Source organism: Cyprinus carpio, chromosome B17 (genome assembly GCF_018340385.1).
Source record: "Cyprinus carpio isolate SPL01 chromosome B17, ASM1834038v1, whole genome shotgun sequence".
NCBI lineage: Eukaryota > Metazoa > Chordata > Actinopteri > Cypriniformes > Cyprinidae > Cyprinus > Cyprinus carpio.
The window spans coordinates 807,484-820,978 of record NC_056613.1 but is presented as its reverse complement, the minus strand read 5'-3'; the positions used below and the strand labels follow the sequence as shown (position 1 = coordinate 820,978).

The following is a 13,495-nucleotide window of genomic DNA, read 5'->3' as shown; positions in this document are numbered from 1 at the left end:
TTAGTGTTTACTAGGGAAACATGGTTTTTGAATATTTGGGCTCATAAAAAAAATATTCAAATATTTGTTTACATAAATGCTGTTTAACGACAAAGATGTTTTTTTATATATATATTATATTATATATATATATATACGAAAACATTGTTTCTGAATTTTATCAGAATGTCCAGTTTTTTAAATGTTTTAAACAAGTTTTTTTTCTTGGTGAATGTTAAGTGAACATTCCATTTTATCATTTTGCAAACATTATATGAACATTACTCTTGAATGTTCTGAAACAATTAGTAACCTTTGAAATACCTTTGATGAACGGGGTCACAACTTTATTTCTCTGATTCACAGCATTAAAACTGACAAATAAACTGCCAAGCAAGATTAAAACCCAATAAAGAAAGACTCGAGGGGTCACAGAGACCCCTTGACTCTCTTATCTGTCTGCATATTGACCAATAAAGGGAAATATGCTGTATTATTTATTTCAATCCAGATGGCTGCTTCTGAGTTTTCCAGTAAAAACAGAAGGGAAAAGCCGGAGGGTGGAGACCAGGTCTGACATCAGAGTAATGTGGATCTCCCACTCATTTAAGAGTCAGGCCGAGCCAGGAGCTCACAACAGCACGGCACACAGGAAAACAGCACATCTGCAGGAAAACAGCACATCTGGATTTGCTTTTTTGGAGGAGTGAGGTACGTACAACACCGCTTCAACGACAAAACTACAAAAAAGTGTAGAGCTGGTGTCTGCCAAACAATGTGTCATTTTAAACTGAATTTACCGTGAAGATTAGATGCGTCTACTGCACCAACTTACTAACTTACATTCCTCTCCTTTGATTTGAATTAGATCAACTGATAAAGAGCCAAAAACTATTACATCATATTTGCTCAGAGGAATGTCCTGAAACAACATGTTCTGTTTCTACTGAAGCAGAAGAACAGAGGAAAAGAAAGCAATAGAAAGGCAAATGCAAGAGAAGTTTTTAGCATTTTTAATTCTGTTTGAACTGCATTACATATTTGGCAGATTATTTGATAACTTATTAACCAAAATGCACTTTATTTTCAGGTTTATCTGTATCGATCAGAATGTCTGAAAATATGTCTTTTTTTGCTTTTCAAATACATTTTGGGATATATTTGCATAATGCAAATCAACAATGAAGTGATAAATAATGATGGTTTGCTAACAACACCGATGTAAAGTGCTTAACCGGCTGGTTGTTGCTATGGTTACCTCATAAGTGAACACGACTTGTGTTTGTGAGCATCAATGGACCCATGCACACTGACTAACTAGTAATGTATTCACTACATTAGTAAATGTGCATTAAATTTATCAAAAGTGACAGTAAAGACATTTATAATGTTACAAAAGATTTCCATTTCACATAAACGCTGTTCTTTTGAACTTTCTATTCATCAAAGAATCCTGAAAAATCATGGTATCGTGGTTTCCACAAAAATATTCATCAGCACAACGAACTCAATGTTTTCAACATTGTTAATAATCAGAAATGTTTCTTGAGCAGCAAACCAGCATATTAGAATGATTTCTGAAGAGCATGAGACACTGAAGACTGGAGTAATGATGCTGAAAATACAGCTGCGCATCACAGAAATAAATTACATCTTAAAATATATTCACATAGAAAACAGCTGTTTTAAATTGTAATAATATTTAACTGTGTTTAATGTATTTTTTGATCAAATAAATGCAGCCTTGATGAGCCGAAGAGACTTTTTAAAGAAACATTCAAAATCTTACCTTCCCCAAACGTCTAAATGGTACTGCGTATTAGTTCGAGCATTAATTAGCCGTTTCAGACAGTCCCATAATTCACATCCTGAGTCTTTAAGGAAAAAAAAAAAAAAGATGACTAACTTGTTAGACAAAATCTTATGCTGTTTTAGACTTTTATGCAGCTGGTCCCCGGTTAACAGTGATTAGGAAGTCTGACTAAAAGGTTCAGTCTTCTGACTAACTGATCAGTGAAGCTATAAAAAGATTTAATTTTGTAAGTTTGTTCATTTCCTTCCCCTGCTGGTTTTTCCAACTAATCAGCAGCCTGACGGACAGTTTTCCTAATCACACTGGAAATATTATGCAACTAAAAATGCTTTCATATATGCCACTTACAGGATTCCAGGAGTTAGTCATCCACAAGCTGTTTCAAATCACTACTTCCTCTTTTATGTGAAAACATGTAATGCTGCTCTTTTCAATGCAATGAAAGCAAGGCATATGGGTTTGAAATTCTGACAGCCATTTCAAGTGAAGTATTCTTTTACCAAACTACACTATCGGGCAAGAATTTGGAATGGTTACATTTTTACATTTTTGAAAGAAGTCTCTTAGTGCTCACTGAGGCTGCATTTATTTGATTAAAAATATGGTAAAAATGGCTAAATATTATTGCAATTCAAAATAACTGTATTCCATGTGAGTAGAATTTAAAATGTAATTTATTCCAGTCATGTAGTGATGAATTTTCAGCATCATTACTCCAGTCTTCAGTGTCCTTCAGAAATCATTCTAATATGCTGATTGATTTGCTGCTCAAGAAACATTTCTGATTATTATCAGTGTTGAAAACAGTTGCTCTGCTGCCCAATATTTTTGTGAAAACCATCAAACATTACCGTTCAAAAGTTGAGAGGAACAACATTTGTATTCAAAGTGACAACATTTAACACTACAAAAGATTCTTTGGAATTTTCCATTAATCAAAGAATCCTGAAAACAACATGTATGAAATATGAAGTTTTCAACACTGATAATAATAATCAGAAATGTTTCTTAAGCAGCAGATCATCATATTAGAATGATTTCTGAAGATCATGTGACACTGAAGACTGGAGTAATGATGCTGAAAATACAGCTGCGCATCACAGAAATAAATTACATCTTAGATATTCACACAGAATTTTTTTTTTTTTTTTTGTAATATTTCACAATATAACTGTTTTAATATGTTTTTGATCAAATAAATGCAGCCTTGGTGAGCAGCAGAAGAGACTTTATTTAACATGTAAACTGACACTGAACATCTCTCCACAGATATCCATAGAAACATGGCGCGCAATGAAGTAACAACATCACCCATCCTTTCCACAATCCCTACGAACGTCTCCAGCAACAACCTCACCAACGACACCCATTGTCCGCACTGGGAATTGTGGGACTGGCTGTACGTCATGCAGCCTACTTACATGTTCATCATCTGCGTGCTGGGAATCCTGGGAAACATCTTCGTCCTGTTGGTCTTCGGCCTGCATAAGAAAGCATGTACGGTGGCGGAAATCTACTTGGGGAACCTGGCGGCTGCTGACCTCCTGCTGGTCTTGTGTTTGCCGTTCTGGGCCATCAACAGCATCGATGCGTTTAACTGGCGATTTGGCTCGCTCATGTGCAAACTAGTCAACACAGGCATCAGAATGAACATGTTCTGCAGTATTTACTTACTAGTGTTGGTAAGCGGCGACCGCTACATTGCACTCGCCCACGCATTGTCACGCGGTAGAATGAGGCGACCGCGGTGCGCCAAGCTCAACTGCATCGCCGTCTGGGTTTTCGGATTAATCCTCAGCATCCCAACGCTTCATTTCCGGGACACTCAACTCATCCCGGAGCTGAACATCACGGCTTGCATTCTGAACTATCCGAGCCCCAACATCGGCCTCCTGTGCGACATTCTTCTCATCTTGCTAGGCTTCATCGTCCCATTTTTGGTGATCTCCTACTGCACGCTGAAGATCATCCGAGCTCTGCGCGAGCAGGTCATCAACCGCTTCAATGCAGAAAACACTGAAAGGAAAGCCACTGTCCTGGTGCTGGTGGTGCTGATGGTGTTTCTCTTGTGTTGGGTGCCGTTCTATCTCGTGACCCTCATGGATATCCTGATGCGCTTCGCCGTCTTCGGAGGATGCGACTTTGAAACCGCCGTGGACGTCTCCAATCAGATATTCACCTACTTGGCTTTGAGCAACAGCGTGTTGAACCCAATACTCTACGTGATCGTGGGCAAGAACTTCAGGAAGAAGGTCAAAGAGCTGATGAAGCAACTTACGGAAAAAAAAAATGATTCGACGAGCAGTTCTACAAGATCACAGCTCTCGTCAACCTTAAAGACCTTCACCACATTTTAAGAACATTATGTAAAAAATGTCCATAGGCACAAATTAAAATGATAAATTAATGTTTGTTCAGTGATTTTGACGTACACTAAAAATGAAGTTGTAAATAGATTATTGATGTATGTTTTACAAGAAAATACTATTTCAGTGTTCCATTTCAGATTTCATTCAATGCATTACTTGCTGTTTCTTTGTAATTATTTGTAAAATTTACTAGCAAATATTGAGTGGAAATTGTGTAAGTCCTACACCAAATTTACAGACCTTCACATTTTGAGCCTTTTAAGTTGTAGCATCATGTCCCTCCCAACCAACAACTGGTGAACCCCCAAAGAGTCGTCTACGATTACATTTAATTATTGTCTTTGTATCTTTGTTTTTGTTTTGAGATATTGCATAATATATTCAAAAAAAAAAGGTGTGAAGAGGAGATGCCCCAAGTAATTTTTTTTTATTCTCTGAAAATTCTCAGAATGTCAGAAACACTGTAATCCAGATTGAAACAATATTTTTCTTGTACATTTTTTTTCTGCGACAGAAAATATATCTGTCCACTACAGTGGACGTCATGCATCAAAGGGCATAATTCTGCCTATGGGCCTTTATGTATATATTCTGCCTTATTTTATTAAAAGTATGATATCATTTATACTTGAATGGTTTTATTGAACAGAAATATTAAATAGTCTTCAGATTTTATCGATTATTTCAAGGCCTACAGTCTATATTTATTTATTAGATCATATAAGGGCTGCACGATTATGACAAAAATCATAATTGTTGATTATTCCCTTGAAATTGTAATTGCGATTATTAGTTACGATTATCACAATTTGCATTGAATGATGTTGTAATGAGTAGTCCACTGAAGGCGAGCGTAGATGAACCCAAGTGCAGTTTATTTACAGATGTGTAATCCAAAATCCAAACATAATCAAACAATAACAAAATAAAAGACATGAAAACATGAACATGACACAAAACCTAAAACAGACCTTACAGATGTTTATGCATTGTTTGATGCAACTGCATACCATATTTTTATATGAAATAATCTGAAAACACTCTAACTGAAAAACTTTTAGTGCTTTTTATAGTATTAAGCCTCAAATGTCAAATATACATCGGATTGGTTACTTCTTTAAATTATAAAAAAAAGAAGTAAAAATATGAATAGTATTATAATGTTATACTAAAACTAAAACAATGGAAAAACCCTTAAGATAACAAAAAATGCATCTTAAGCACGCAGAATAACATAAGTGGACTTTAAATGATAAATAATCGCTTTGAACGATTATGTAATTGTGGCATCCATAATTGTAATCACGATTAGAAATTTGATTAATTGTGCAGCCCTAGGATATATACTGTATGAGTGCAGATATATGTGTGCATGGTACATTGCGTTCAATGTGTGGTGGAAGGGTGTGTATGCATTTGTGCTCACGTGCATGAATAGCCCACCACACCCACCTTCACACCACACAGCCCTGTCCCATAGACACACACTCTTACCTTTTGTTTGTTATGCTTCACTTTCCTGTGCCATCATGGCATAGCTTGTTGTTATTTAATGTTCTTATGTGTATTCATACCATTTTCTTGTAATAAATGTTTTTAAAAAAATGTTCTTTTTTAAGACCACACATCAAGTTCTGATTCACTTTTTCTACCTTTGATGCATGGTGTCCACTGCAGATGTAACTCCTTTAACATATAAGATGTTGACAAAGGTTGGCATGATTTTTCATCTTTTCACAAAAGTAAAAACAAACATGTAAAAAAAAAAAAAAAAAAAAACGATTCATGCATGAAAGGGTTAAAATGAAAATGTATAATGTTTAATACGTCCGTTTTGATGTGATTTTAAATAAAACTGTGTACATTTTCATTTTATGTTTTGAGATGCTAAAAATCAGAAATGGCTACGTGGTGTTTTTGTGCATTTTTGTGTGTTAATGCTAAAAATCATTATGCTCTGAAACTAACATCAAAAAAATACCAAAATAGTGTTATTTTAGTATCACTGAGATACTATTATAGTTTTTATTTTTATATTTTCCATTTTCAAGTTTTATTCATCAAGGTTGCACAGATGCTTCTACATCGTTTTGAAGAAAAGTGTCTCCTAAATGAATACAAATGTATATTTATACATATATCCTTATCCTTACAAAATATTGCAGAGAATACAGTGACACTGCTGTGATACTTTGTTCAAAACACATGGTAATATATCACAGCACTCTTTGTCTGTGTAATGCATGTCAAATATCAGACAGAGATGGACAGACAGTGATTTCTCCAGACTGTGTTTGTTTCTGGGGTAAGAAAATGACTAGTTGGTTTTTAAAGAACAGACTTTCCAGGAATGACTCTACATCCGTTCCTCTTTGTGAGTCTATGAATAACAACCACCTAAACAGTGTTTTTCCAGTGATACCCAGACATGTTTTTAGAGGACTGCGGTCGGTAACACAGAGTGGTGGGACCTTCATGATTGCGGATGGGTGGCTGTACTATAATCTGTCAGCATTCCCTCAAATAAAGCATATATTAGTGGTAAATTCATTATAGTGTGTAAAACAAAACCTCCTTCTTTAAAAATAAAATCTGTTGGCTGCATAGCCAGCGCTTCAAACATTTTATGCAACACTGGCCCCTTGGATTTGATTTGTAGGGGTATTTTTTTTTACATTTGTGAGGGCTTATTTCTTTTCTAAACAAAAGTTCATTCAACTTTGGTACTTATTTGTTTCAGTTTATAAAAAGTTCACTCAAACTATCTTTTTAAGGTTAGAAAGTTCACCTGGGTAAGAGGTCAAGTGAATTACAAGTTCTCTTTTATAAATAAGTTTTAATTTCAGAAATGTACAGTTCTACTTTTAGAAATGAGCCACGAGATTCTGTGAACTTAAGCAAGGCCACTTACAGTATATTCATATTTAAGTCTTATATTAAGATCTTTCATCCAGAGGCATGCATGACCCTCACAATGTAAGAGTTCAAATGTGTATTAATTTATGGAGCTACTGGTTATTATTATAATCAATATATTCAGAGAACTGAAGAAACATAACCAAAAGTAAATACTGCACTGATGACCCTAAACAAAATGCAAGACTTAAAAGAAATTAAAAACAAAAATATTGTTTTTATTTAACAAAAACAAACAAAGTGAGTTTAAAATCTTTATTTCTGCTAGTTGCTAAACTAACAGTTTTTCATTTAGTTTAACTTGAACAAAAACTAAAACTGTGGTGGTAAAAAAAAAAAAAAATACCTAAAATACGGAAATGAAAACAACGTATAAAATATTTTTGTTAAATAAAAACAAAGCTAAAATATTAATAAAAGCTGTGATAGTATCTCAATTGTACTGAAATAATACTGGTTTAATCATAAACATGTTTTCAACAGAACATCCGAGGTAAAAATTACTTGTGAATTTTGACATTTCATATATGCATTCCATATTCAATTTAAAAATATTACTCCTTAAAATATAGAGTGAAGACTAGTTGTGATAACGTTACTAGTATAACTTATTCTGCCAGTGCAAGATTTTGTGAATACAGAACTAATCTGAGAGTCACTACAGTGTCTGCAGAAGCACTCAACAGACCCAGAACTGATCGCCAGGAAGTTATTAGAGGTACATTTTTGCCCATTGCATATTAAATATTTACACACTCCCACAGCAAAAACACATCTGAAGCTAAGACTGACCTCTGTTGGTAGATGTGTTACATTACAAGGATCCATTATATGATATAATAGCTAAAACCTTTTACAATACTACATCTAGCTTTCTATCTATCTATCTATCTATCTATCTATCTATCTATCTATCTATCTATCTATCTATCTATCTCATAATAAAATGTACTGTATCTGTCGGTCTATCCAAATCTTTATCATTATATAATCCATTATCCCACTGCATAGCAATTTTTTTGCAACCATCCAGAATATCAGTATTTTTTCTGGAATACTGTATGGCCTTCAAAACCTTTAATCTTCAAACTACTTTAAACTGAAAACCTTCAAACGTACGTCAAGCCTTTAACACTTCAAACTTTCAGGCTTTCTTAAGCCAACGCAAAAATGTTTGTCTTTACAAACTTTTTTTTTTTTTTTTATCTAGTTATATAATATGAGCTCATTAAAACTGCATGTATAATAAATACAGATGATAAAAAGGTCACACTGCTTGACTGCCCGATTTGTGTCATTTTCAGTATTATATGTTCTATTAGTATTATGTGAAGTATGTGATACTTTCTAATAACGAACCAAGCCAATGCATTCCAGTTTTGGCCAACGTACATTATGTTTGCATTACACTGAAGGCTTCATCTGTCTCTCTTCAGTGTGTTAACAGTGTTTGTGTCTTCCACTAGGGAAGGTTTTGGAGGAATGAGACTGTAAAGACTGAGCTGTTCTCTGTCTCTTACTGAACACTCCTGCAAGAACAGTGAGAAAGCCAGGAATATCAGTCCACCAGAAAATACAGGACACAGAGAAAAACAGAAAAAAGTAAGGTAAGTAAAGACGATATACTGTTTATGATTCAAAGTGACTTCAAAAAGTATTTGGATGTTTCAGTCACAATTACATCATTGCATTAGATCAGGTATAGACAATGCATTTTGTTTTCATTTTCAAAACAAGAACTATTGTTTTACCATTTCGAACTGAATTAACTTTCTTTTTTTATTAAATGTTTTGCTTGTAAATTGTTTGTGCAATATTTTGTACAATAAGTTATACAGTAGTTCACCAAATTGGGGATCATTCGCTGATGAAAAGCTTGATTAAAACAAATCATTTTAAAGTAAAAACAATAAATATAAAACAATTAATAAAAAATACATATTTTATTTGTTTACCTGTAAATCATGGGACGATTAACCAACATCAGGAAATTATGAACATGCACATGTGTTGTTTAATAATTGAGATATACATTTTACCTCAGAGGGACATGTGATTTGTGACTTCCCAAATTAAAATTATTATAATCTAAATAGATTTCCATTTTTATATTTTACATCTAATGCAATCACATTCACACATTGTAAATTTTAACTTAAATACTTTTTGGAGTTACTCTGGAATAGATTGGACACCAAATTTCTGATGTCAGTTCATAAAGTTTGTTTATTAGTATTCAATTTTTAATTAGTTTTTATTTTTATATTTTTTTATGTTTTCATAATCTAATTAAAAATTTCCATTTCGTTGTGTTTTTGTGATTTGCATGTATTTTTAATTTGTGAATCTAGCTGAAATAAAATATTTAACTTTTTTCAGTGTTGGGGAAAGTTACTTTTAAAAGTAATGCATTACAATATTGCGTTACTTCCTAAAAAAGTAACTAATTCTGTTACTTTTGCGTTACTTTTTAAATCGAGGCTGGTCTTGCTTGTTTGCTTTTAATATAAAAAGTTCTATTTCTGGCAAATGTAAAAGCCCTTTCGCACCAAAAGCCTCAGGATGAAGTAAATGTAAATTCATGTCTGTACAGTAGAAAGCAGAAGAAGAAAGTTCAACACTCTTCAGCAATAATAAAAAAAGAAGAACAAATATTAGTTTATCTTATTTTTGCTTATTAGTATGGTTGAACTGGATCATCAAAGCTCAGCAGCAAATTGATTAATAAAATGGGTTTAAATACATAAAGGATATTTGTATTATTTAACATATTTAATTATTTCAGCTTTTGAGTTGCTTTTAAATGTTTTTAATCATTTTGAGGAAAACTTTTTTTTTTTTTTGGAGTGAGATGAATTAATGCATGTTCACATTTATTCTAGAACTAAAGTAACATCTTACTCCCGATTTCTCTCAACATGGTGACAAAAGAGCTTTCAATCAATAAATGGGGAAAACAAAGTAACTGGCATTGCTTAAAAAGTAACTCAGATATTCTCTTGTAAATGAAAAAGTAATGTGTTACTTTATTAAAAAAGTAACCTGATTGCGTAACTCGTGTTACTTGTAATGCATTACCCCCAACACTGATTATAATATTAACAAATATCAACTGAAGTAAACCAATTGAGAAGACTGCAATAAGTTCATGATGTTCTAGCTGATCTCCAGCAGATTTTTTATCTTCTAGAATGCAGTCAGAGCTTGTGTCACTGGCGACACTTCAGCCTCCAAATGCATCCGTCACTCCAGCATACCTGGATTTTTTCAACTCGACAGAGTGGGAACTAGTCCACTCCATCATTCCACCGTACATCTTCACCGTGTGCTTGACAGGAATTCTGGGAAATTCTCTCGTATTGGTAGTGTTCCTGCTCCAGGGAAGCCGCTGGTCCGTGCCTGAGATCTATCTCGGGAATCTGGCGCTGGCTGACCTCATCCTGCTAGTCTGTCTGCCGTTTTGGGCCATGAACATCCTGAACTATTTCATGTGGTCTTACGGAGAGATCATGTGCAAGGTGGTCAACCTCTCCATTAACGTCAACATGTACACCAGCATCTACATGCTGGTGATGGTGAACGTGGACCGCTACCTCGCGCTCGCTTTGACCATGAAGGCCATGTGGCTTCGTCGGAAACGCTACGCTAAGTTAATTTGTGTCGTTCTTTGGCTGTTCGGTGTGGGAATGGGAGCTCCGACGGCTGTCATGCGAAAACTGAAAGATATTCCAGGTCACCGAGCCGTCGAATGCCACCTGGATTATCCCGACACGACTTGGAGACTCGCTCATCTTCTGCAGCTGAACCTGGTGGGCTTCGCTCTGCCGTTTCTGGTCATCACGTTCTGCTGCGTCAATATCATCCGGGCTTTGAAGCGACGGAGACATATCGTTTATTGGGAGGACAGAAACGACAAGAAGGCTACGGTCCTGGTGTGCGCCGTCACCCTGCTCTTCCTCATCTGCTGGGGTCCGTTTCACTTCATAACTTTACTGGACTTGCTCTGTGATCTAAAGGTTTTGGATGAGAATGAGTGGTCTCACTTTCTAAACATCGGAAGCCAGTTTTCTGTGTATCTTGCGTTCTCAAACAGCTGCCTGAACCCGCTGCTGTATGTTTGCTCAGGAAACTATTTCAAGAGGAAAGTCAGCAGCATCTATAACAGAAGAAAACACTCCTCAGATGCGACCGCGCTTCAGCGGAGTGTTTTAACCTCTACGACAACCGCCAATCAAATCAAGCCTGTTGTGTTACATGAGAAAGACTATAAGTAAGATTTTTTACAAAATTTCTAGTATTGATGCAATTATGGTTTCATAAAATTTTCATACATTTTCATAAAATTTATCTTTTTTTTAATCATTTCAGAAATAAAAATTAATGTTCACCTGATTATCTTAATAAATTTGTTTGATTAAATACATTAATTAGCCTACACTAAAGTGATTTTTACATTTGATTTCGCCTATTTGTTTTTCTTGAATGCTTCTGTTTAGATGCAAGATTAAAAAAGTAATGTACTATTTAATTTGTTTCTTTTTTATATTAGTTCTACTGTTTATTTGCATATTTGTTCTATTTTTAATAACAAATATAAAATAAAAAATAGCTATATTGTGATTATTAATATAGTAATTATTATTAAGAAAATAACTGAAGGAAAAGATGCAACATTGATGGGTGATCTTGCTTTGTTTCTCAAAACAAATCATACATCATCATTTTGAAAGGTTCTTATCATGTAGATTGTGGGAGGTGAGAGGGACTAATTTTTGAAAAGTTGCTCATTGTTACTCATTTTGCAACACAGATCACAATTTTTTATCTGATTAACTCTACCTAGTATATGTAGGGAAAATAAATCAATCAATAAAATGATAGTCTAGCTAGATTTTACAAAATTGCATGATTTTTCTAGACATATTTAAAAAAAATTATAACAACAACAATCATCATACATACATTTAAAAATCTTATGGCAGGCTACAGAATTAATTCTGGAGGAAAATAATGTGTTTTTATAATAATGCAAGAATATCCCAATGAGAGCACTGAGCAGTAAAACAGCCAGACACAAGAACAGCTCTTTCCCCAAGACATCTTCCACCTAAACAATATAACACATCTCAGGACTGTACATCTGGAAACAACATATCAAAACTTTTCATCTGTAAATAGCACATATGCACACTCATAATTCTGTCTATTGCCATATAAGTATATACAGTACAGGTCAAAAGTTTGGAAACATTACTATTTTTAATGTTTTTGAAAGAAGTCTCTTCTGCTCATCAAGCCTGCATTTATTTGATAAAAAATACAGAAAAAACTGTAATATTGTGAAATATTATTTACAACTTAAAATAATAGTTTTCTATTTGAATATACTTTAAAAAAAAATAATTTATTCCTGTGATGCAAAGCTGAATTTTCAGCATCATTACTCCAGCCTTCAGTGTCACATGTAAACATCCAGTCTATCACATGATCATTTAGAAATCATTCTAATATTCTGATTTATTATGAGTGTTGGAAACAGTTCTGCTGTCTAATATATTTGATGAATAAAAGGTTAAAAACAACTGCATTCATTCAAAATAAAAAAAAAATTCTAATAATATATATTCTAATAATATATTTTCTTAACTATCACTTTTTATCAATTTAACACATCCTTGCTGAATAAAAGTATTGATTTTATTTAAAAAAAAAAGAAAGAAAAAAAAATTACTGACCCCAAAACATAGCTTCTTTTTTTTTTCTTTTTATTCATCAAAGTATCCTAAAAAAGTATCACATGTTCTGAAAAAATATTAAGCAGCAGAACTGTTTCCAACTTTGATAATGAATCATCATATGAAATTGAAATTGAAATTGACGTGACATACAGCCAAGTATGGTTACCCATACTCGGAATTCGTGCTCTGCATTTAACCCATCCAAAGTGCACACACACAGCAGTGAACACACACACACTGTGAACACACACCCGGAGCAGTGGGCAGCCATTTATGCTGCGGCGCCCGAGGAGCAGTTGGGGGTTCGGTGCCTTGCTCAAGGGCACCTCAGTCGTGGTATTGAAGGTGGAGAGAGCGCTGTACATTCACTCCTCCTACCTACAATTCCTGCCGGCCTGAGACTCGAACTCGCAACCCTTGGGTTGCAAGTCCAACACTCTGACCGTTAGGCCACGACTTCCCCCCAATAATAATCATATTAGAATGATTTCTAAAGGATCATGTGATAATGATCCTAAAAATTCAGCTTTGCATCACAGAAATAAATGAAAATTTAAAGTATCATACATTTAAAAACAATTATTTTAAATTGTAATAATATATCACAATATTACATTTTTTTCTGTATTTTTTTTATCAAATAAATGCAGGCTTGATGAGCAGAAGAAACTTCTTTCAAA

At 34.1% G+C, this 13,495-nt stretch overlaps 2 protein-coding genes across 2 annotated transcripts; both read left to right on the top strand.

Moving 5' to 3' along the window:
* The first annotated feature begins 459 nt into the window (after window positions 1–459).
* Window positions 460–4,786, top strand: LOC109059162 (B2 bradykinin receptor-like). Its single transcript, XM_019076357.2, has 2 exons — window positions 460–690; window positions 3,062–4,786. The coding sequence occupies exon 2, from the start codon at window positions 3,076–3,078 to the stop codon at window positions 4,147–4,149; it is 1,074 nt and encodes a 357-aa protein (XP_018931902.2). The 5' UTR covers window positions 460–690; window positions 3,062–3,075; the 3' UTR covers window positions 4,150–4,786.
* A 3,706-nt stretch (window positions 4,787–8,492) lies between these two features.
* On the top strand, window positions 8,493–11,656 carry bdkrb1 (bradykinin receptor B1). The gene is made up of 2 exons (XM_019076338.2): window positions 8,493–8,684; window positions 10,268–11,656. The coding sequence occupies exon 2, from the start codon at window positions 10,269–10,271 to the stop codon at window positions 11,349–11,351; it is 1,083 nt and encodes a 360-aa protein (XP_018931883.2). The 5' UTR covers window positions 8,493–8,684; window position 10,268; the 3' UTR covers window positions 11,352–11,656.
* The last annotated feature ends 1,839 nt before the right edge of the window (window positions 11,657–13,495 follow it).